The following is a 25,419-nucleotide window of genomic DNA, read 5'->3' on the forward strand; positions in this document are numbered from 1 at the left end:
AAGAATAGTAGTTCTTTGCTATCACCCGAAGCATCTTTTTCTAGAGTAATAAAATATGCCATGGTCCTTCTTATATTACATTCAGTAAGATTTTTTTCCATGCAAACTGGCATTTCTGTTACAATAGATCACCATATTTCTCCCAGCACTCAAAGGGGAAAATAAAATTCCTTACTATCTGTTAACACTGCCATATATAATATGGTCACATAAACACCAGGATTCTAGTACTTGTAGCATCAATATTGCAGAAAATCAGCATTATCCATCCCCTGGATCTGTACCACTCTGAAAGCTTTAAACATCTATTTATAATATTCTTAAACTATATGCACTGTCGTCTTGTGTTACTCAAACATATAACAAGAAATCTGTAATGTTATTATTTATTAAAGCTTTGTTCAGCACTGGAATGCTTATGACTTAGAATTTTTTTCTTTCAAAGAATAATCTCATCACTTTTTATTAAGATCAGAATAACCATGTTCATGCTTTAGGAACAGGATTATAAACTTGTAGCACAAAGGTGGGAAAAACTAAAATTCTTTGAACCATCATACATACTTGGCTAACAATTCAACCACTTAGACCTGCAAGTAATGTTTAACATTCACAGAAGGCTGGATAGGAAAACTGCTATCTCTGAGGCAGGATGAATAATTCACTGGGTTTGAGTTGTTCCTCCAGTATATTTTTTTAAACAAGGAAATTAAAAATAATTTTACACAAATAACTTGGAAAATAATGGGGATGATGTTGGAATCTTACAGTTCCAACCAACCAGTAGTTATACAGACTTAGCTGCTAGCCACCAAAATGGAGACAGATGGGAAATTATTTAAAAAATCCTCATTCTTATTTTGCTAAGCATAGACTTGTGCTTCAAAATCCCTGGAGGTATAGTTAGCTCATGGTAATCCACCTCCTGTCAGGCCTTATTGCTTAATTATAGTGATGTATTTAACTTATTTATCACAAGAAAGCACTAGTCGCTCATTCTAAAAATCTGTGTATTAACCATGATTCATAAATAATAGATCACAAGAATGTATAGCTGAGGATTTAAGACTATCAAAAAAGGTACACTGTTGATATCTAAATGCCCCCTGAGAAGCTAAGTAACGCCTACAAGCATATTTAAAATAAACAGCAATAGTTCCAAGGTTTTAATGGAAGGTAGGAGACCTGTTTTATTCACACCATCTTGCAGTAATCACCATAGATTAAAATAGATTTTAATCAAGTACCATCTGCATAACAGACTGAGCAAACAACATAAAATTCTACTTATAACTTACCATATAAAGTAAACTGTTAAAGCCTCTCTCTGCTACAAAAAACAGAATAGGCCACAGCAAAGCTTTAGTGATCATGTTTCAGTTAGTTAACATTTGTTGTTTACAATCCTCTCATACGCTGTTCTCTAAATTCCATGAAATCCTTTCATATATGAAATTTAAATACCCATGAAAGAGAGAGCCATCCATCTAGTTAGGAATACAGATTTGTGAAAATATCATGTGTCTAGCATGTCACAATTATAAATAGCATTACCAGAATATGCAAGTTCAATGAACCAAAATAATGAATTGTTTTGCAAGGCAGTACTTGGAATATTTAAGAGGTCAAACCTAAGAGTGAGGAAAATTAGAAAGCTGATATTAGAGGAGTTCAAAGGTATGCAGAAATAGCTATTGCTATCCGTTGCTTATTGATAAATTCAGATTTATCATTATGAAACTAAATCTAAAGTGGTTTTTTGTTTTTGGGCAAATTCCAAACTTGGTTTGGATGGTATGCTGGGGGTAACACTTGAAAAAAATCTGATTTTAAATTAATTAAATATGATGTAAGCCTGACATTCAGAGTCAGCAAGCCCACAGGTACAGATATAAAATCCATATCTTTATAAAGGAGAGGTGCTGTCTGTCATGTACACAAAGAGATACCTTAGCCCCTCTCTCTATTTGGGGGATAGAAAACTTTTTTTGTTTTTGTTTTAATCAAGGCAACAGTTGCTGAGCTGAGGATGAGAAAAGAGGGGACTAACTTTGATCCCTAAGCTCAACTTAAAGTCTAGAATTTCCAGGAAAATGGGAAATCTAGGAAAATTGAATCAGAATATGCTTCATATACTATATCTGAAGGAACAGATTAACAACTCCAGGAAAGAAATGCGTTTTATAACTTTGGTGTTTATTGCTCTGTGCTGGGCAAATATCTTGTTTTTTATTTATATATGCAAGCTGAATAACTGTGTATACTTCAGCCTTTTATGCATACCGCAGATTGCGCATGAGGAGATAAAAGCTTTGCCGATTCAAAATTTTAATTCTGATATCCTACTCCAATCTCTTTACCATGATGCTGCTGCTGCTGCTATCATCATCATCATCATCTGTAGCAGACCAGAACTCTCCTATGATCTAGTGGAAACACTGCTTTTGGGTTGGGGAGAGATTTCCTTTTAAAGCTGCTGTTTGTCTGTGATTTGAACAGGTCTGCATTCACCTCCTTCAACAGTGAACCTTGGCATATTAATAAAGTTAAAAAGAATTAAAGTGGTTTATGTTTTCTTTTTTAGAAATAAAGTTTGATTTTGTTTATCTTTTGTGAAATTCATCCTAAGGAAGGGTTGAATCCTCTAGCCACATATCTTGATGGCCAGAAGGTGGCACTACAGGAATTATTTTATTTTCTTCCCCCATCACCAGAAAGGCAGTATAGATTGAAAGAGCCCTCCCTAAGGGGGTTGACACCTGATGAGGTGCTTCCTGAAAGATAGATAGAGGCAGCAAAGTTAGCTAGTTGCGATCCAAGCAGGGGACAGGGCCTTGATGTGAAAAGAATGTGAAAGCTGGTTGGAACAGAGTGAAAAGAATTCTGTTACAAGGGGTTACAGAAGTATGTGGAATTATACAAATGGAAATATGAAAAATGATGCCTTATGGAATGAAGTGGAAGGATAATAAAAATGCAACACAGGCTAATATATTCTTGGTGATCATCATTCACTAACAAGGGAGTCTATACTATACTGTTTGTAGTTCTATACTGTTTGTAGTTTCACAAACAGCCCCATACATTGCAGTACACTGCAGGAGTTCAACTGAGTAGTGAGGAAGGCACGAAAATGATTGCTGCACAAAATAATGATGAGGAAAGTTATTATAGTATGTGAAAACAAAGAAAAAGATAGTCACAAAGAATGTAGTCAAAGAGACCAAGGAACAGTTAAGATGAAAAAAGGCAGCAAAAATATTCACCCATTCTGACAGAAATAAAAAATGGTTTGGGAAGTATGTAAAGGTTAATTAAAGTGCTTCCAGCAGTTTGAATAGAATTAAAAATAAAAGCAATGAAGTGAAAAGAAACTGATGTAAAAGAATGCCAGAAGGAGCACTCTACAGATTTCTATGGGAATGATATGGACCTGTGGAAGAGTGGAATTGAAAAGAACCCTATAACGTTTATGGTTAAGTGTGGCTATGAAGGTATTCAGCAGGCTTCTGATTAAAAAAATATGAGGAGTAACATGGAGGAAAATTTTTGAAGTGCAGTATGGCCTTGAGTAGGAGGTAGCAAACTAGAATGTTGGTCTTCATCCAAACATGAGGTATGGACATGAGAGGTAACATTTACTGAAGTGTGTTGTCTTTGCAAAAACATATGGTAAAGTGGACAGGCTTGAATTATGGAATGGTTTAGGGAAGTATGGATTTGGTTGATAAATGTGATATGATAGAAATAAAGCATGGATGAGAGTAAATGGAATGCTTAGTGAATCGTTTGACATTCAGTCATCCATTCATTCAACAGAATGTATCTATGGAGAAATGTATAAGAAATGACTATAATAACACTAGAAGTGTATAGGTTCAGGGTGTGAATATATGTGTACTTCTGTATGCAGATAATAATTACGTTGTTGGCTGGGAATCCAGAGTTTGCAGCAAACATTAGACAGAATAGAACTGTGAGGAAATACATTTTTAGGTGAAGAAAATAAGTTTTCAGTATGATGTAACAAGAGTATGGATCTCAAAATTAAAGCAAAGGCTGTTGTTTTATAGGGAAAACTGAGCAAACAATTGTAAGATATGGCAACAAATGAGATCAAGTAGATTAATTTGTATACAATTTTAGAATGTAAACATAAAAATAAGTTGAGTACAATGGGAGTGTGGCACCTACATGTGTGTGTGACAAAGCAAGAAGAGAGAGGGTGAAGACTGACTGGATGCATATTGAATACAAGAATATGATCAGTATAAAAAAACACACTGAAGTGGTTTGATGACAGAGAAAATATTATATAGGACTGAATTGTACAACAATTATATGAGCAAATATATGAAGGAAGAATGAATGCATCAAGAAGAGGAAGACCATATAAGTTGTGATTGAATGGAGTTGATGCAATCTTGAAAAACAGAGGGATAAGTCTGAAGAACAAAAAGCAATATATGAAGTCATATATGGGCATGGTGGAAGCAAGGATGGGTTGTGAGGGTAGGTGAGTATGCAGAAGTATGGTAAATGATGTTTGTGTAAATTAGATTCAGTTATGGTTACTTTCCTTTTTCTAATCTCAGGCCTTTAATTTCTTTGACCATTTTTTTCATGGTTCACATCCTAAACCTATTCACTTGACCTACTGATGTAAATGGTAATTGCAGATAGTTCAGGTTCAAATGCTAATTTCATATTTAATGGATCATAACCAATAGGAAAGACATGGAATATCTTTGATATATAGGAGAGAATAATTATTATTTAGATTAAGTATTTATGTTTGGTTGAAGTGGGGTGAAGTTGAAGAAGGAAACAATAACCTTGTTTTCACTATGGAGGCTTTCTGGAGCCCTGACTGAGAGGAAATCTTCCCTGAATAGTAGCATTTTGAGTACAGAATTTATAAATGGTATCACACTAAAGAAACAGATATTTAAAATTGATTGAAGTATTTTATTGTGCTGGTTACAAAAAACAACTATTTAAAAGGGGTTGGTCATACCTTAGAAGTATCTTCTTCATCTTCATGAACTGAACTAGATGGTGAAGGAGTGGCAGATTTGCTTCCTGGAGGAGATGGAGAGTTGTGGGGAACATTGTTTCCACCCATATTTAAACCAAGCTGAGCACTTAGTTGTGACTGGTTAATGGTAGTCAGCTGGCCATGTTGCATCATTCCTGGTTGCCTCATATCTCCAGGCTGGACCCTTGGCCTCATGGCTGCTATCTGGGGGTGGGAATTATATTGAGTTCCTTCTGTATTCCGTAATTCTTGCATCTAAAACAAAGAAAATTATACATTTACTATGCGTTGTTATTATGCCACTGTTCAGAGAATTTATCCTGAAAAATTGTTTAAAATCTCATTAAATAAATAAATCAAACCATCTCATAGGGAGTTGCAAATATTTTGCTCACCCTATGCTTAAAACACTACAATATTTAAGAAAAGTACCTAAAAGCTTAATGCTTAGGAAAATATGAATAACTTCAAAGAATTCCCTTTTATATATCATGATTAAAAAGCTACCCAGAAGCAGCAAAAAAAAAAAGAGCTATAACTGTGTAATTATATCTAAATTTTATCACTCTCCAAATCAATTTAGTTTTAAAAGACTTGTGGAATTCTTAAACTGGTGGGACTATAGTTTTAATATGTCTAAGGCTGGCTAAAGAGCTACTATTATTTTCCATGTGGAGAAAACAGTGAGTTATTGATTGGCTGATTACTTGACTACACAACTCATTTTCTGAAATCATTATAAATGAATGCTAAAGGCTCTAAAGCTGTGAGCTCCATAAATTACAAATGTGGGTCTTGACTTCATTTTTTTTTTAAAATTTAAGCAATGAATCTAAACTTTATTAAGGTAAAAAATGAGAAGGCACTAGAAGGAAGAATACTTCCCTCTTCCATTAAGACAAATATAAACAATCAGATATTGCAAAATATCAATCTGAAGTTTTCAAATCTGATATATGCAATATAAATACAAAAGAAGTAGTACAATTTGTAATATTAGTTCAATTATTTACATTTTGTTTGAAAATACAATAACTTGGCATAAGTAAATAGTAGAATTTGGCAAAAATCAACATTATTTCTCCAAGGTGCAATGCATCATACATTAATTTACACTCTATTCTTATCTTTTTACCCACCCCATTTCTAGAATTTTATTATAAAGATAAATATTTTGAAAAGCAACCTTATTCATTTCTACTTAGTATGATGTGAAATGAAGTAATAAGTGGGTGGATGGAAGAATTTTCACAATAAACTTAAAAGCTGGGAAAATATTGAAATATATATTTGATGAAATATATTATCTTTTGATGAAATATATCATCACTTCAGAATGACTGAAATACACTTAAAAGCATGTCTATAAGGGTTTTACTACACAAACAATCCACGCCATAGGAGATCTCTTCAATCCAACATTCAGATATAGTAATGGAAGTAGTAACAGCACAGTTATTGTTTTTAATGCTGTTACTAATAAGAAAAGAGGATTTGATATTACAAACATATAGTTTCATCCTTCATGGAATCAAGCACAATTCCAGAAATCTGACTGCTAACAATCTGGAACTATACTCAATATATGAAATAGATGGTATACCACAAATGCCCTAAGTTAATTCAATGAGGGTATTGCAATTTTTCCATTTTTTATTTGCATTACAATTTTATATTTCAGTTATAGAAATTAGGCACTCTTTTCTTAATGAGGAAGAACTGTTATAAACCTTCAGCCATGTGCTCACATTCAACAGATGAGAAGACTGTAAACATCTCCTTTGGATTGTAAGTTAAATTTATTTCTGTATATATCTAAACATGGTTTATTTACACTGTGGTTTGAGAATAATTGTTGCTATGTTGAGTTGACCTGATGTTGTCATGACTTTAGACCCTGTCAGAGCTGGCACAAGCACATTTTGCTCCAACCCCTCTCCCTGGCCAAAAAAAGGTAACAATGTAATAGTTAAATTTGCTGCCTGAGAAGGCTACTCCTTTCTCCACAATAACAAGGATACCCCTGTAAACATTTTAATACAACACATCCTCAAGTTCAGAAGTTATGGAGAAGTGAAGACACAGGTCTCAAGATGGCAACCCCAGAAGCCCTGCCCTGTCTTTTGAAAGAGGGTAAAGAAACACATGCTTTCCACAGAAATAATTTAAAAACTTACTGACTATATTTTGAACAAATCAAAATATTGTTTTATGCTTCCAACAAAAAGCTAACATCCAGTAAAAGATCATCAAAAGTTTGGAGGACTATGGTGATGATGTATGTATGGATACAGGCTGGCAGGGGAATTCTGGAAGTTGAGGTCCACACATCTTAAAGCTGCCAAATGTGCCTGAATAGAATTGTATCCAAAATTTGCACTATTTTTAATGTTTTTAATTTTTCCCCAAACATCAAAACATTCTGAAGTGGAATCATGTAGTATCAGTTATCACTTTTAACAGGCTTTCTGCGGGTCTGTGTAATAAATTTACCCACAACTTTAGAATTAATATAATGGATAATCAGGGATGGGAGAGGACAGAGCAAGAAAAATGAATGTATATTGACAACTGATGGTTTATAAATAAATCTTGAAAAACATTTCAAGATGCTTATTGCCTCTTTGCTTTCTCCTTTCAACAGCTCTATCCTAGTCAAACATATTAGCCTTCAAAGCTATCATTATCTCTGCCTCTAGCAGACAATCTATATCCGAACAGTTGTAAACATAAAACTCTAACTACTTCTTGGCTGTATTGCTTCTGATCCAGCTGTTTCACTGAATAGCAGTTGGTGAATAAAGAACTGGAATATGGGTACCCCCGAGGCCTTATTTGCTAATGTTAGTCACCAGCTGCTGCTTTCTGTGGTGATAGTAAGAAAGGCCTGGAAATATGCCAGATGCAGTTTAAAAAAAACACAACAATACGCCATGAGAAGCAAATAATCTCACAAACCTTTTCATTTAGCATGCCTGTTATCATTTAAACTTCATCATTGGTGAATCTTCAAGGCTCAAGGCTGCTGAAATACTTTTTTAGAGTTAAAAGTGTGACTACAGGCTATAAGGTAGAGCAAAATATTTTTCCTGGCACATCTTCAAGATCTTTTGATATATGCCAACACCACCAATCATATAGTATTTTCATAGTAAAACAGGGTTATTAAGGGAACTTGAGTTTTATCTGATACTATTTCTACAACCTAAAACCACCATCCTGTATTTCTTCTTCTTACAGAAGAAAATTAGTAGAAGGTAAACAGCAAGGTAAAAGCTTTTAATTTACTAGACATTTCTAAAGGTAGAAAGTGGCTTGGAAATCTTGGTTTAAAGATAATGGTTTGCATCCATGCAATAAAACACTCATAATTAGCTAGGAAAGGATACCAAGAATTCAGACAGTGGAGGAGAATAAAGAGTATATTTTAAAAAAAGATATTTTCAATATTTGCCAGGTTATATGTTCCAGCTCACTTTATTATTATTTTAGATTCTATGAACTACTAACACTACGAACAACAACTGAGTAGCTGGAGTGTTGCAAACCACAGCAACCAATTTTTATTTCAAAAGTACCTTTTCAGCCCACAGCTGGTATGATGCTCACCGTATGCTCTCAAAATTCTGAAACTGTCCACTGTATCAAAACATTTGCCTTCTCCTGTCAAATACTACTTAAAGGGGCACACAAAATGGGAAAACAGGTAAGATGGCTAACTTGGGACCTGCAGGCACAAGGGGTTAGACTTCCTTTTGTCCTATGCCTTCAAAAAATTTGGCATATTAGGAACCACAGCAGATACAGAAGAATGTAGAGAAGGAGGGAGAAGTTGCTGCTATAGCACCTCATCCTCCTCCATTGCCACTCCTAAGTCAGCAGTTGCTTCAGTCAGCACCCTCTTCCTCCTCCTGTAATCAGTCATATAAGCCTGTAAGTGGGGCAAAAAACAGCTAAACCAAGCAAAGGGAAGCAAAGCCTTTGAAGGCCTTTCTGGCTTTGTTGGGATTCATTGTTGGTTGCTCTTCTCCTGAGAATCAGGGCTCAGGTGGAGGGGGAGAAATAGCAACATGACCCTCCTCCTCTCTTGAGAACTGCCTATCCTCAACCACCACTGTCTGAAGCAGTTCCCACCACTAAGCGACCCCACATGACAATCTATGTATGCCCCCATACTTCTGCATCATTTTAAGAGCAATCCATGATTATGTTATTCCTAGTTATTGATTTGATTCCTACTGATTTGATTTCAAACTAATGTACTCTATTACAACAATAAAGTAAATATACTAATCACATAAAATAATGTGCATAACAATAACAGAAACAATAGCTTCTAGTCAATTCCTGGTGCTGTAGCTCATTCAGACTAAATCTCATTCCCAAGGGCTCCAGTAGTCTAAAGAAGCTGCAAAAGGCCATAGGAATTAGGCACCACTCTCACCTCAGGGTCACAGGGGAGAAGCCCCCATAAGTAATGCCTCCTTCCACGGTATCTCCTTATAGGTTTTGATCTTTAGCAGGCATTTTATTTTTATATTGATTGGGTGGGCACAATCTACCTAGAATAAGTGGTCTTGAAGTTACCCAGGACTGAAGCCTTGTAAAACTTTATTGTTAATAAATAGCCTCTTCAACTGCACTTGGAAACAAACTGGGACCTAGTGAAGCTCTGTAACACTGAGTCACACAGCAATAATGAAACTGACCAGTAAGGACATGGGCAGCCACATTTTGCATCAGGTGAAAGTTCCTGATAGTCTTCAAGAGCAGAATCATACAGAGTGAATTTCAATAATCCAAAGAGGTGACAAAGATGTGACTAGCTGATCTCAGCATGCCCCTCTTTGCCCTTGAAGCTGGGCAAAGGCCTTAGTGACAGCCACCTCCAGTTGCTTTTCAAAATGGAGCTGGGAGTGCAGGAAGACACCCAGATTACAGCCCTGCTCTTTTAGGGGCAGCAGATCCTATCAAGAGCCAAAAATGGTGTTTATTTTCTTGTATATAAGATATCTATTAGTGGCAGCTGATAAAGTGGATTGAGGTGGTATATCCTGCCACTTATGAAAAAGAACGACAAGGGAATATCTATCTATGGCTGCATTTTCTTTTAAACTGAAAGTATAAACTGCCTTACACTTAAATATAAACCTATGATATATAAAACAGAATGATTGTTATAGTAGTCAGATCAGGATAAAGACTGTTATGTTCTGGGAAGGGATTTAATCCCTCTAGGACCCCTGTTTGGAAAATTCATCCTGCTTGAGTAAATAAACACACACCCTCAAAGGGGACTTTAAAAAAAAAAAAATCCCTTGTATGCATACAGTTATATGTGTGAATCTGCTGAAACTATGGTCGTGAAGGATTCTTCCCATACCCATTCATGTGTCTCAATCTGGATTGTGCCAGCATGTACCTTCTTTAATCAAAACAAGAATAATGGAAGGACAGTGGAATCCAAAGTTTCCCTGTGAATCTCCCCATTGGGCTACCTTCCTCAAAACAGTCGCCAATAACTGGTAACAATTTTCCAGGGTCCCTCAGTTCTGCCACAAATTTCTATTCAGCCATATCCCTTTTCTAACATTATTCCAAATGATTTTTGTTCAGCTGAACAAAAAAGGCAACTCGATACAACATGGAGTTTATGCTATCAGATAAATATGAACACTTGATATCAGTGCTTTTATCAGTAACTGTAATTTGATATAACAAACTTGATCTTCTGATTTAGGTTATATATATTATGCAAAATTTCTATAGTGACTTCATTGCAAAGCAAGTGTCTTTCCTTGCCCCTTTAATCTTACTAAACACTACTAAAAAGGAACTTCCAGCAGCTGGGGGATTATTGGTATTAGACGGGAGAAATTACTGGGTATTTGGAAAATATCTGTTTTAAACTGATGTAACTTTTCACTAAATCCAAGCCAACAGCTGGAATTCAATTTTTTTTTTTTTTTTGTCAAGATCCACTGATGAATTATCTTTTAAAAGGTCTTAATAATGGCTACTTTTTGCTCTACCAGGGCTACTTCAATAGATTATTTTAGTTAATTCCTATGATATTGTCAAGAGGTAAAACATATAAAAACAAAGCTTACAGGAAATTCTTTTCTTGCCATTAAGTCCAACTGAAATGAAAGACAGGAGCAATCAAATGATAGCTCAATCATTAGGTTTGCTCTCTTACATGCTTCAAGTAAGCTATCATTTTACTGTTTTGAAATTCTACAAAACATTCACTTTATTAACTTTATGCAGTTTTGAAAGGAGAACATTTTTAAAATGCAGACCTCATCCAGTGATAACAGGATGGAGCTGAACAGATCTCAGGAACAGCACTGCGGAGCCAAATGATCAGAACCGTGCTTCCGCTTAAAATACAAACATTACATTTTTCACCTTTAATATTTTTAAATGTTTTGTTGTACTGAAATCCTGTAAATTTGAAGGATTATTACACACTATCTTGAGTACTTTACTCACTGTAGTAGTTATTGGAAGCAGGCTAAATATATCAATTTGGTCACATTTTTAATTTGGAAATTTGAGGTAGTTATTCAAATTATTTTGAATGATTGTATATGTTCAAATCTTTGAAATTGATGGCATTTTATTAAACACTGGAGAGAATATTGCAGAGAAAAGTTTCAGTAATAATAAATGTGCATAGGAATCTTTGTTTAATAACATATTACAGTTTTAATAACTTTGTTAATTTAGCACTGAATCAAATTTAATTGTGTGTTAATTTCTAAATCAATGGGTAGCTAATTTTAAGTAACTTAAATTAATAGTGTTAAAATCAGTTTAACAGTGAAAAATATAATTAAAATTCAATTATTGTTTCCTAGTATTAATCTTGGGTACTTCTTTCAAAAAGAAAGCCATCTTGAGTTTTATTGTATTGTATCAGCTGACATAAGTTATCTTAAGCTCCTTTAAAATAATTAAATAATGAAATGTTAAAGCAGATTTTTTTTAGCATGTTCATGTAACCACACAAATGTTCTAACATAACAGTTTAGTATACACTTCATTTTTTGAAATTTAACATTGTGTTTTACTTGATGTGTTAATAACCTTTGAGTCATGCAGGGCCAAGGTCTCAGAACTAATCATAAAAGAAACACACTGACTGCTATTCACTTTAATATAATAACCTTTTATTTAAAACAGCCTCCAATAAATTTCATTATAAGAAGTTGCTAAAAGGGTTAAAACCTATTAAATGTCAAAGAATTTGCCTGACTCAAACTTCCAATAAAGGAAGAGAATAGGCTTTCTTTCTGAATTATTTAAATCTTTACTGACTGTGCACTGAACCATTAAATTAGAAAAGTGTTATTAGAAGCATTCTCTGGTTTTTATAAAAGTTGTAGCCTAGAATGTATCAAACTACAGCCTTTAACTTGAGCAGTTAAAGAAATAGGTTTTTAATCCTAAATACATGGTTTTCCCTAATATAAAATGGGTCATAATTAAAAGTCTGGCCTGCAAGCTAAAGATAATAAAACTATGATTATAGCAGCATACATGTTCATTTAGTATATTCTTCGAGCATGTTTCCATTTTAATTCGGACAAATGTCTTCAATTTAGTTTGATCTTGCAGTCTTCGCTCACTTGGATCCTCTCAGCAAAGAATATAGCTTTTAATAGTGAATCGTTTTGAAAAATTAATTGACTTTTTTAAACCTTTTCAAAATTCTAATAGTGTTTCTGGCAGGTATAAGTTAACATGAGAAGTAGGACTTACATGTAAGCTTATGCATACTCATCTTTATCAATGCTTTACAATTAATTATGATTTAAACATTACACAGAAGGCAAAATAATGACATCTCATCTTTTTTTTACAAGTTTCATAGAATCATAACTAGCCATATTTTCAAATGGATTATCCTATCAAAATAGATGGTCTTTGTGTATTACGACATCCTGGTCTTTACACATTTTTGTTGTTCCAGGAGAAGTTTTGTTTTATGATTGGGAATTGCAAAAGAGGAACAACTGTCCCTCTCTATGCAATAAACTGTTCTAGAAGAAGATGACTAGACTAGAAGGATCTTGCTCCAATTACACATAAATAATATGATTTTACACTTTAAAATCACAGTAAAAGAAATGAAGCTGTAGGTAAATTGGTATATATGGGGGACCCCCAAATATATTTCATTTAAATCATATGGGGACAAATCTAAGGAATATGGATTCACCTGCTTGTAGGAAACTAGTACATGCATTTAAACCAGACTTCCCCAATCTTGGTGGTCTCTAGATATATGGATTATCCCCAAGAATTTCCAGCCATGGGTTGGAATTTCTGGCAATTGGTTAATGCATTTGGAGGTCACTTGGATTGGGGAATAATAGTTTGAATTTATCTTAAATGGATCAAATTATTGTTTTTTTTCCTTGTTAAAATTCCAGTAAAGACATGTACAAAGAGTATTGGAATAACTCAATAAAATACCATCTTTTGTTGAAAGGTTTTCAGGCAAGCATATCACATGCCTGCAACATATCATTTACTACCACACTTTACTTATCTGCAGTCTAATATAATTTTCAGAAGCTCTTCTCAGGATACCTACACTAAATTAGTTACAAATTTTTAAATGTGGCATTCAGTTATGGAATGTTCTTTCCTAAAAGAAGCAACTGGAATCTACAATATAATGTTTTTGGTTCCATTAGAAGTTTATATTTTTGCACATATTTTAAGACTGATTTAAGTTAGGCTTTAGCTTTTCTGGCTTAATGTTTTGCTGTTGGTCTTTTATTTGTTTATTCTTCTGCTGTAGTTGTTTTGCATTTTTAAATGTATGTCTATAGTTTTTATAGATGTTCCTTAGATTTCATATGTTTTTCTGAACAGAGGAATACACCGAATTTAAGACACTGAGCCACCCCAGAAATTTTTTTTTAAAAAAGACATCTTGATGCTTCTTAGCAACTCTAAGAGAGCTTTACAATTTTAAGGATACTTATTTGGGGGGAAAGCAAGTCTTCCTTTCAGGTAAACACAATATTGTAACATTAACCATTTAGAGGACATGGTTAACTGGTGACATATAAATAATGTGAACAAATAAAGACAATTGCAATGTTGAGAACCATTTAATTTAGAACATTTTGGACTGAAAAATACACATACAAATGTCATTATCTCTTCCTGTAAATTATTAAATTAAAAAGAGTGGAAAAATAATTCTGAGCAATTAACAGTGTTCTAAATACTTTGCTGATCTGAGAAAATGCAGTAATATAAAACTCTGAAAGCAAAATGAACATATATAAGTTATGTATCTGTTAATCATTACTGCTTTGTCAGTTTCATATATGTATAATTATAAAGCAAGACACTTCTAGTAATGAAAAAAATAGATTTGCCCTATGGACAAAAGTAGTTTAATGATATGACAATGTCTTCTTTCTGTGCTACTTTTTTTTTTACACTTTTGTCTACTTGATATCATGCAGTATAACTGCATGCCTTCTCAAGTCTTTTGTACTGAAAAATAGAAAAAAACTTTGATTTTGTGTTATTCATAAAAAAATAGACACAGGTCTTCAAAGAATAGGGAAAGTTAAGTAATGAATATATCATACAAGAAGATATGAAATTATTTTATATATCTTGTTGCATGCAGGTAAATATGTATTTAACATGTGCCAATTAGCTTACTGACACTGTATCAATAACACCTGAAGATACCATGTTCACTGACTAAGTAACATTTGTAATTAACTGTAATTATTTGAAAGTCAGGCTTAGTAGAATTCTTGCATGGCCTTGCACACACTGCAATAAAATTAACCACCATAAAATGGAATATAGGTTGATAAAATCTAATGTTACTAACTACAGCTGGGAAAAACATAAGCAAATATATAATGAATCTACAATATTGATATGATGTCCAATTTCTTTCATTTTAAACTGAAATTCAATTACTAACAAAAAATTCTTTGTGTGGACTGGAAAAAAGAACAAGAATTTAGAGAGCAAAGTATATCCAGATTTCTGTGACTGGGGATAAAACACAGATAGAATAAAATAAATGTAATTTGCAATTGGGGAATAAGCCACTGTGAAAAAAGACTTGATTTCAGAACAAAGCACTAACCCTATCCCCAATCTATATATAATACCAAACACAAAGCACTTATTCACTGTCTGACGATAAAGGCAAGGGAAAGCACCTCAACAAATACTGGGAGACCTTAGAGGGACATGACCTGTTGTTGGGCTGGCATGCTTTCTTATGGTATAAGGGAACGAAAATACAGGGCTATTTTAGAAGGCACTATATTCGAGAGGCATTGTTTTTAAACTGGGAGAAGACAAGAAGACAATATTATTTAAAAGTTCCACGATGGATATCCACTATCGAAGCCTCTTCTTATCCAATAACATATAAAAAGGAACAAACAGTTAGATATACTGAGATATTGAATGAAAAGGGTGAACTTAAAACTATGCAAGCGTTGGAAGAACAAGGTATAAAAATGAATTGGTTTTCATATTTGCAAATACAATCTAGATTCGATAAAGATTTTAAAGCAGAAGGTATCTACGATGAGCTGACTGTTTTAGATAAAATTTTGATGGGTACTGATGAAAAGGTGATCAAAAAACTTTATGGACATTTACTAGAATTTAAGATGGAGGAAGAACAGGTTAAAGATACAATGATTGCATGGGGGAAAAATTTTGGATATGGAATTGATTTAGAGAAGTGGCAAAAACTATGGTCTCAAAACTATAAAATGACAATGTCAATTGCATATAAAGAAAACTTGTATAAGATGTTTTACAGGTGGCATTTACCTCCAGCGAGGATTGCGAGAATGTATAAGAACAAGTCTGATAAATGTTGGAAGTGTCATCAGAAGCCCGGCACATATTACCATATGTGGTGGACATGCCCAGAAGCTAAAAGATATTGGATTAAAATCCACACATGGCTGGAAAAAATGACAAAACAACATATAGACTTTAAACCAGAGACATTTTTATTAGGAATTATATCGGAAACATATAGTAAAGAACTGAAATATCTGATTGTAAATGTTTTGACAGCGGCTAGAATTGTATTTGCTAAGAATTGGAAGAATGAAAAAGTACCTATGCAGGAGGAAGTTATTAAGAAAATTATGGAATGTGCAGAGATGAGTAAATTAACATTTGAAATTAGAGAGCAAGAAGACAAACAATTTTATATGATATGGGATTTGTTTTATCAATGGCTGGACGAAAAGATATAGTAATGCAATAGATCAGCAAATTATATAATAGAAACTTGACAAATTGTTATAAATTACTATATATATATATATATATATATATATATATATATATAATCAATGGATAAAAATGATACAAATCTTATTATGAAAGCTGGTGTTATAGACTAGTAACAAATGAATAATAATTGATAACTGATAAATATATAAATATGTGTTGGATAGATGACATGAGACTCTATACAAATGGTGAGTGAAGACTATGAAAGGATGGCACAAATGATTGGTAACTGGCTGACACACGGTTTAAAATGGAAGATGGTTTTTATGTTTTTTATGTTATTGTTTGTCTGTGTTTGTTGTAAAAAATAAAAAATTTATAAAAAAAAAAACACAACAAATACTGGGAGAGAGGGGGAAGGTAGGAGAAAATCAGTGGCTTTTTGAGCCAGCTTTGGGTATGAGGCAACAGGGCTCATCAGTGAGGAAATGGCATTGCCAGAGCACTGTTCACAGTTAACAATCATGATGAACCCAACAATGCTAAAGTCAGTAAAAAAGGAAATTTCCCCATATATGTCCTTAACAAAAAAATATGGTACAGCAAATGCACATTAATAGGGCTGGAAAGAACATAAAGATAATGTTGGTTGGTTAGTTGATTTATTTTGATCTAAATCCTACCTTTAATTTAATAAACTCTGCCTTAGTCTCAAAAAATATCTGGAGATAGGTAAGTTAAAAGACAGTCATGGGAGCAAGATCAATTTCTGAACTTTATGGCTGAGTGGAAATTTGAAAACATATGTCCTGTATTCTAAACAGTACATCTGTCTTAAAATGAATGTAAGTGGGCCATATTACAAACCTACATATACTCAGATCACCAACCATTTAGGATGGCTAATACAGTTCAGTTTCTATTCAATAATCAAATCAGCAATGCAGGTAATCTAATCTTAGACCACCTAAGTTGTAGAACTATAGTTACTTAAAGTCAACTTTAATTGTTTATTAAATGGAATAAACATCTCGATCACTTCAGCATTTATTTATTTACTTACTTATTTATTAAACAATTTTATATGGCTGCCAAGCTCACACACAGTGACTCTGGGTGGCTTACAGAATTAAAACCAAATACAAAAAAAGCCAACACACCTCCTACCTCCCTGGTGGCAACAAACACATTCAAATTAACCATTTGATTGGCTATATATCAACCTGGGGTCCCCCGGTCCGCTGACAAAACCACATTTTCAGGGCCTTTTGGAAAAGTATCAAGTTGGAAGCCAGTCTTGTCTCTGAGGGAAAGATATTCCATAGGGAGGGAGCCATCACAGAGAAGGCCCTTTTTCTCGGTCCCACTAGATGTACCTCTGTCATTGAAGGGACCTGCAACATGCCCTGCCTCCCTGCTCTGGTGGGCCGGGTAGATGTAACTGGGGAAAGGCAGTCCTTCAAATAACCTGGCCCTAAGCTATGCAGGGCTTTAAAGGTGATAACCAGTACCTTCAACTGAACCTGGAAGCAAATTGGCAACCAATGCAGCTCCTGTAAAAGAGGTGACATATGTGCAAATCTAAGCTTGCGCAAAACCGTGAAAGTTATGCAAGTTAACCTGTCAAAACTTCCCACCTAGGACTTTTTTAATGTGAAATGATTTGAGGATAAATCTGTATGCACTGTTATCTTTCTTCAAGCACAGGACAGTTACTGGTGAACTATATAGCAATGGCATTGTTGAATGTGGTTTTAGATATCACTATCCTTGACATCCTTGTATATGTAATGGTTCTTATCTACTAGACAAGCCTCTCTCCTTAAGGAGGGTCTTGAACTATATGATCCAAAATATGATTTCTCTTACTGACACTGGGATTTCTGCCACAAGACAGCAATAATTGTATATTGTTCTACTCAGTCTATCAATGACATGTTAGATTTCTCCTTTTTGTATTTGTTCTTGAATACTAATAATAAGGGCAAGTGAGGGGAAAGATAAAAATATATCAATATGTAGTATGTTTCCTCTATTAAAATGCATTTCATTCAACTTTTTGCTACATATATATCTGTGTATTTTAAAACTGCTCAACTGTTTTATATCTGTTCACTGATTTCATTAATGTACTATTTTTTGTTGTATGTCTGGAAGTTTTCTATCAAAGAGTTTGTGCATATAACTGTTTCTCTGTTCTTTCCATCTCAGACTTTCACTATATACCTACTTCCATGTGAAAATTAGACAGATATCAGCTCATCCCAGCGTTTTAATTTTTCTTGGAAAAAATGCAGTTATGCCTTTAAAATGTTGTGGATTTTTGAAGGAAATATGAATTTTTCTTAATTAAATTATACTTTTTAATTTTGTTTTTATATTATAGTTGCTAACCACAACTTTAAAATTAGATTTTAATGGTCTATCTCTGAAGTTCTATGAAGTTCTGGGCCAACACAATAATCACAGAAATAAAAAGACTGATGAAGTCATAAAATGAAGAAATTGGGATGATTTATAATTTGTTATTTCTATTTAATCTACAATCATGTAAACAGTAAATCTTGTTTACATGTATTCCAAATAAGAAATGTATTCCAAATAAGAAATAAAGCCAACCTGATGAACTTTTCATAATCTAGGCCTGGCTAGACACTATCTAGAATATCTGCTTACCAAGGTTCAAACAAAGCCTCATTCCAAGCTGTGGGAATATACTACTTTTTGAACTATGAATAGTCATCATTCTTTTTGCTTCCAGAAATGTTACTGATTCTTTTGAATCGCTTAATTATGATTTAATATTACTAAATTTAATATTTACAATAAAGAGTAGAAAAAAAAGTTTTTCTTGTTTATATCCTTGACTACCTCTCTTCACACTAAAGCAAAGATTGCATATTCCACAGATAAAGTCAGAAGGAATATTTGGAATATATTCCAATATATTCCAGCAAACAAATACTATGTCTACGTACACACATATGTGCACACGCGTACACACACACTACATTTGATCTTAGCTAAAAGGCCCAGAAGTGAGAGCAGTAAATAGAAGATACTCTACACTAAATTGTGACTAGGAACCAATATTCCTGCCAGAGGTTTCAAACTTCAGACCCCATCATCCTAAGTCAGCCTGTCCAAGGGCAATGTATCATGGGAACTGTAGTAAAAAACATCCATAAATTACATCTACCTACTTTACTGATCCTGATCAAAGTAATGTTATAGATAACATTAGAGAACTTAGGAACCAAATATTTTTATTTTATGTCTGTATATTTTGAGGAGGGGGCAAACTAAAGAAGTCTCTCATTAAACAATATTATTCACACATCAAAAAAGCAAACTGTAATAATTAACAACAAAAGTAAACTTATCAGACAGACAAGTCAAAACAGACACTTATCTGTGATGCTTCTGAAGTTCATTACAGCAGTAATAAATCAACCACTGGTGGCTTCATACTGTTATGGGAAACTTGCTGCAGGCAGGAAAACCTGTTCGGTCATTTTTTCCCCATTTCTAATTGCAGCTGCTTCTCTTAGTCTCATATAACTCATTGAGACTGAGAATTTGAGTATGAACTAACTCTCAATTTCACACACCCCAAGAACTAAGCTATAAATATATACATTAGATGAAAGGAAGTGATGAGCACTTAAAAGGAAATACACATATAGATATATAACTATATTATATATCTTATATATATAATATTATTTTCATACAGTACAACTTTCTATTTTTGAACTATTCTATTAAAAGTTTAAAAATGAGTTCTTTGAATATAGAAAAGAGTAGTATGGATTTTATTTATTTTAACATACAACAGTTATTGCTTAATTAACCAACAGCAATTACAGCAAAACAGGTCACACTTAAAGGAAGCTAGGATTACTTTTGTATTACTTTCTGGAAAGCCTAAAATTGAGTCCAAAACAGAATACAAAAAATCAGTCATATTAGCCTTGAATGATGGCATACAGTCATTTGATAATATCTGAACCCACTTTTAACTCACATGGCTAAGTAAACTGTTAAACTGCAAAAATTAAATGTTGATCCCATATGGTTATATTTGCAAAATGCAAAACTGTGTCTTTTAACTATAGCTATCCCTTAAGCAAGAGAACTTGTCTTTTGTTATACCATTATATTTGTAAATTATTTTGCTTATGTAGTTTAAAAGTTGCTCAATGCGTAACTAACTTTGCACTAATTTTAGTGATCTTATTTCCTAATAAGTTGAGTCAGGTTTGCGCATTTAATATGGATTTCATTATGTTGTTGTGTACTGCAGAAGTCCTAATAGTAGCAAATAGTCACATATTTTCTTGTTTTTCCATATCTGTTTTCATCTTCAGTATCTTTACAGATTGTGTTGTAATCTTCTTGTCTCTTCTAATAGCTGTCTGAAATTCTTTGTAATGTTTTTTTTCCTGAGATTGTTGTGTTTCTTCGCTTTGGTTTCTCTTCTTTACAATTTCTACCATTTGTTCTATCATCTAGTTTGCTTTCTTCTGATTCTTTGTCTTCGGCAGGGTCTTTTCTCATTCATTGTTCATCATCAACTTATTTGATTTCATCCACAGTTCCTCTGGTTTCTTATCAATGAGTTTCAGGATTTCAAAGTGATTCTTGATGTTCTCTTTGATTTTTTTGGCGGGGGGCATTCCTTCAAGTCAATGGTGACTGCTGACTCCTGGCAACTGCCTGGACTAGTCCCTGCAGTTTTCTTGGCAAGATTGCAGAAGTGGCTTGCCACTGCCTCCTTCCTACCTAGGGCTAAGAGACAGTGACTGGCCCTAGGAAGGAGGGTGGGTGGGTATAAACTCAAATATATCATGGAAGCTGGTTTGCTTTCTTCTTCCACTTTAGCTTGACTTGGAACTTGCATTTGAGCAGTTCATGATCTGTTCTACAGTCAGCCTCTGGCCAAATCTTCCACTCCACCTCTTTGTACCAATAATATAGTCAATTTGATTTCTGTGTACTCCATCTGGTGATGTCCATGTATAAGTATCATTTTGTTGTTGGAAAACTGCATTAGCAATGAAGAAATAATTGGACTGGCAGAAATCAGTAAGCCATTCTCCTGCTTCATTTCAGTTTCCTAAGCCATGTAATCTACCTATGTTTTCCAGTTTTGGCCTTCCAGTCTCCAAACCCAAACAGCACATTGTGCTTACATGTTCTGTCAACTTCTGGATGAACCTGACCATAAAGCTATACCCACCCACCCTCCTTCCTAGGGCCAGTCACTCTCTCTTCTTCTTCTGCATCAGTGGCTGGAGCATCAATTGTATACTGTCCTTGCTATATCCTTCCTGTCAAAGCAACACCATTCCTTGTCTTTTGTCCTAAGTAGTGAACAGTATGATCTTCAGAATGAAAGCATCTAATTCCAGTCCATTTCAATTTGCTGATGCCTAAGATGTCAATAAGGGATGCAGTGGCGCAGCAGCTTAATGATGCTGGAAGTTGCCAGCCAGAAATGGTCAACACTTCAGCGGTTCGAGCCCAAGCTCCGTGCCGGGGGGGGGGGTAAGTTACCATCTTGCACCCTTAGCCCCTGCCCACCTAGCAGCTCGAAAGCATAAGCAAGTAGATAAATAGGTACTGTCACCCCAGTGGGAGGAAAAATGCTGGCGGCACCTTGCATGGGAAAATGGGAATAGGTTGCTGGTTGCTGGACACAATGCAATGGAAGAGACTCAATTTCCTGCAACCTTCCCTAGGAAGGAGGCAATGGCAAACCACTTCCAAAAAAACCTTGCTAGGAAAACTGCAGGGACTCATCCAGGCAGTCTCCATAGAACTGGTCACAATTGAAAGCGGATAAAATAATTTTTTAAAAAAGATGTCAATGTATAGTTGATTCATTTCATCTTTTACTGTGTTGAGTTTACCATAGTCTTTTCCCACAAAATATAAAATTATGCCTTTGCCATTGTCCTAAAGTGATGTTTGTATATTGCTGCTGCCCAATATTAAGTGCCAGCTTGTTTTAGCAGGGCAGTTGTGCTGACATTCCCACCTTGGGTGACCCTGCTAGGATCATATAAATTTGCCATATACTACTGGTATTCTTTGCCCATCCCTCCCAAGAACACCCCCGCCTGGCTAGAGAAGGATTCTTAGAATTTATAACTATACATATAAGAAAGTTGATCCTTTAATTACTCTTTTTGTACTACTTTTTTTCTGAATTCTCTGAATTTAATCTTTAATTCCTTGGCCATGTAACTCTTGTTATTGCTTATGTTTTATTGCTTTATATTAATGTTCAACATACAGATAAAACAATTAATTTAGAACTTCCTAGAAAACGTAGTCTAAAAGTCAGCCTTTTCAACTTCAGCTTGCATCTGTTTTTTTGATCATTTTAAGTGGACCTTCTGTCACTGAACTTTGGCCTTAATTTGACGTGTAAATTCATCTGGGATTGTTGCCATCTTGTGATGGCTTGCAAATAAAATTAAACCCCAAACATATCAAATTATGGGTCTGTTGGCATAACATGACTATTATTCACAATTGTTTCTACTGACTTCTTGCGAGAGTGGGGTATCTGCACATTACTTATCCATAGTTTATATTCTAGTGGCCATGCCGCAGGACCCCAGCCTGATGACTACAGAATAAGACAAAAAGAGATTTCATAAGTAACAACAATGCCCCCAGTTTATTCCAACCAGAGGTCATAATGATATCACAAATGGAATATAATGGGTCGCTTCATGAATACCACTCAGAGGAAGAACCATCAATGAATTTGCAGTTAAATGGCTACTAGCAGTGAATATGTTGTATGAACCAGACCAATTTTTTTAAACTGACCTTAGAGGACTATGAGTTTAATTTGAAATATTGACACATTTACATGAAAACAAATGCCACTGATCTTAATAAAACATCCATCCATCAAAGCATGCTTAGTTCCTGAAGCTCTGAGTTGGGTGCAGTTATAAAAGATTCAGTCAAAATAAGCGTAAGACTACTGGGAAGATATTGTATCATTACTTTTCTGTCCTTCTCTGGCAGTGCAATGTTTTTAAGTGATGCCTACCAGATGTTGAAATGTATACTACCCTATTCAATTCCTGCTACATAATAAGCATTTTTGTTGCATTATATATACACTATTTCCTGATCTGCTCTGAGTTGCCTTATTTAGCATACAACTCCAATGTCCTTCCAGTATATCTAAGTAAAGTAGATTGCATTGCAATGCCTTTATTTACAGCACAGGATAATTAACAGCACAAGAGACAAATAAAGATTCGCTCAACAGCATGCTGCTTACTATCATGTTATTACTATATTATCTATTTTGGCAGACACATTGTTTAAATTTGGCTCTGCATAATGTTTATATATCTTTGATTCCATCTATTAAGATAAATGTTTCAGAAATAACAGCCACACATAGCCATATTTTCATGTATTTTCATCTACCATATGTCTCATTCTGCCTCCAGATTGTTCTTCCTAGCCATTTTTTTTAAAAGACATGAGTTTGATAAATAGAATAAATGAAGGGAAAAGTATATAGATGTGTTAATGGAACAAAAGATTCCAAATTGTTTTGTCAATTGAATTCTTTTAAGAATACAAAAGCAAATAGACAAAATCCCTCACATTTTTGTATTAATGACTTCTAGGTTGCATATAAATCAAAGGGACATACAAATTGGTGGTAATCCGCTCCCCTTCTCACCCTCCCCTCCCCCTCAGTTCTGGAATGCTCTCCTGAATGAGCCATGCCTGACACCTACATTACTCAGCACTAGCAAAGACCTTTTTATTCCTCTAGGTTTTTAAATATATTAACATTCTACATTTATTTTAAGTATTACACAGAAACCTTTCAGTTAACTCTCTATTATTAGGCTTTTATTGTTGATATATTACATTTCTAATTATTGCATTATAAAAGTTATTATTACAGGATTTTGAAAATAACTACAAACATTTTAAAATTGTGGCTTAATGTGTTCTAAGCTATTCTAGGAAATCTTACGAGTGAGGAAAATTTCTCATAGTACCTTTTCTCTAAATACACAAAAAGACAGTAGACATAAATTACATAATATGTGTGTATATACATATATTATTAATACACATTACTATGGTCACAAATTTCAGTTGTTAAAGAACAGTAGAAAATTATTACGTTATTTAAAATAAGGTGCTCCAATTTATAGTTAATTTTTAATCTGACAGTTTTCCATACAAAATCATATGTTTTTCTCTGTAAGATTCAGCAATGCAGTGAAACATGGAAAGTAATAAATAATTTTATGGTTAGCAAAGCATTGAAATCTTCAGGAGAAATGTTATGAACATCTGTCTTCTGTTGAAGGAAAAACAATGAAACAGAAAATTAGTGTGAAATAACTTCATTTAAGAAGCAGTATTATTAATAAACTAGAGCTGACAGAATAATCTTCTTGTAACACCTTAAATGCTAACAACATAATAAATTGTCTGTTTAAATGGATTTTTGTTTGTTTGTTTTGAGCATCAGTCTGTTGCATTGATTCACAAAGTTAATAAAGAACTGGATACTAAATTAACAACAGTTCAGCATGTAATCCAATGGAGGATGAACAATTTAAAATGTTTTAAACATAACATACAATCATTTTAGTAAATACTGATAAATACAAAGGTCCTTTACTCTGACAGAGATCTCTACAATTTCATCTGAGTTATAGTTTTTCAGATTTTAAGAATAGTACAATTGTAGCTTCAAATGATATTGTTAACACTTCTAATCAAACTGTCTAAGATATCAGTCTCATCACTCCTTGATGTACTGTTGTAGAACTCACTTTTACTTTTTTGGGGTGGGGGCTGCCTTTGAGTCAGTTTTGACTCCTGGAGAATGCCTCGACAAGCCCCTGCAGTTTTCTTGGCAAGGTTTTTTTCAGGAGTGCTTTGCTATTGCCTACCTCCTAGGGCTGAGGGGGAGTGACTGGCCCAAGGTCACCCAGCTGGCTTTGTGCCTAAAGCAGAACTCACAGTCTCATGTTTCTAGGCTGGTGCCTTAACCACTACACCTAACTGGTTCATACTACATGAAACTGGCTTGTCACCTTTACTTACAA

At 34.2% G+C, this 25,419-nt stretch overlaps 1 protein-coding gene across 1 annotated transcript in view; it reads right to left on the reverse strand.

Moving 5' to 3' along the window:
- Positions 1–25,419, reverse strand: part of TOX (thymocyte selection associated high mobility group box) — a 224,844-nt gene that overhangs the window by 47,438 nt on the left and 151,987 nt on the right. Inside the window, exon 4 of the mRNA XM_025173297.2 lies at positions 5,018–5,293. Coding sequence (XP_025029065.1) covers positions 5,018–5,293 — 276 coding nt within the window. The remainder of the gene's footprint in view (positions 1–5,017; positions 5,294–25,419) is intronic.

The sequence above is a fragment of the Python bivittatus genome, unplaced genomic scaffold (assembly GCF_059951505.1).
Source record: "Python bivittatus isolate LINGU-HERP-01145 unplaced genomic scaffold, Pbiv_v1 ctg000840_np1212, whole genome shotgun sequence".
NCBI lineage: Eukaryota > Metazoa > Chordata > Lepidosauria > Squamata > Pythonidae > Python > Python bivittatus.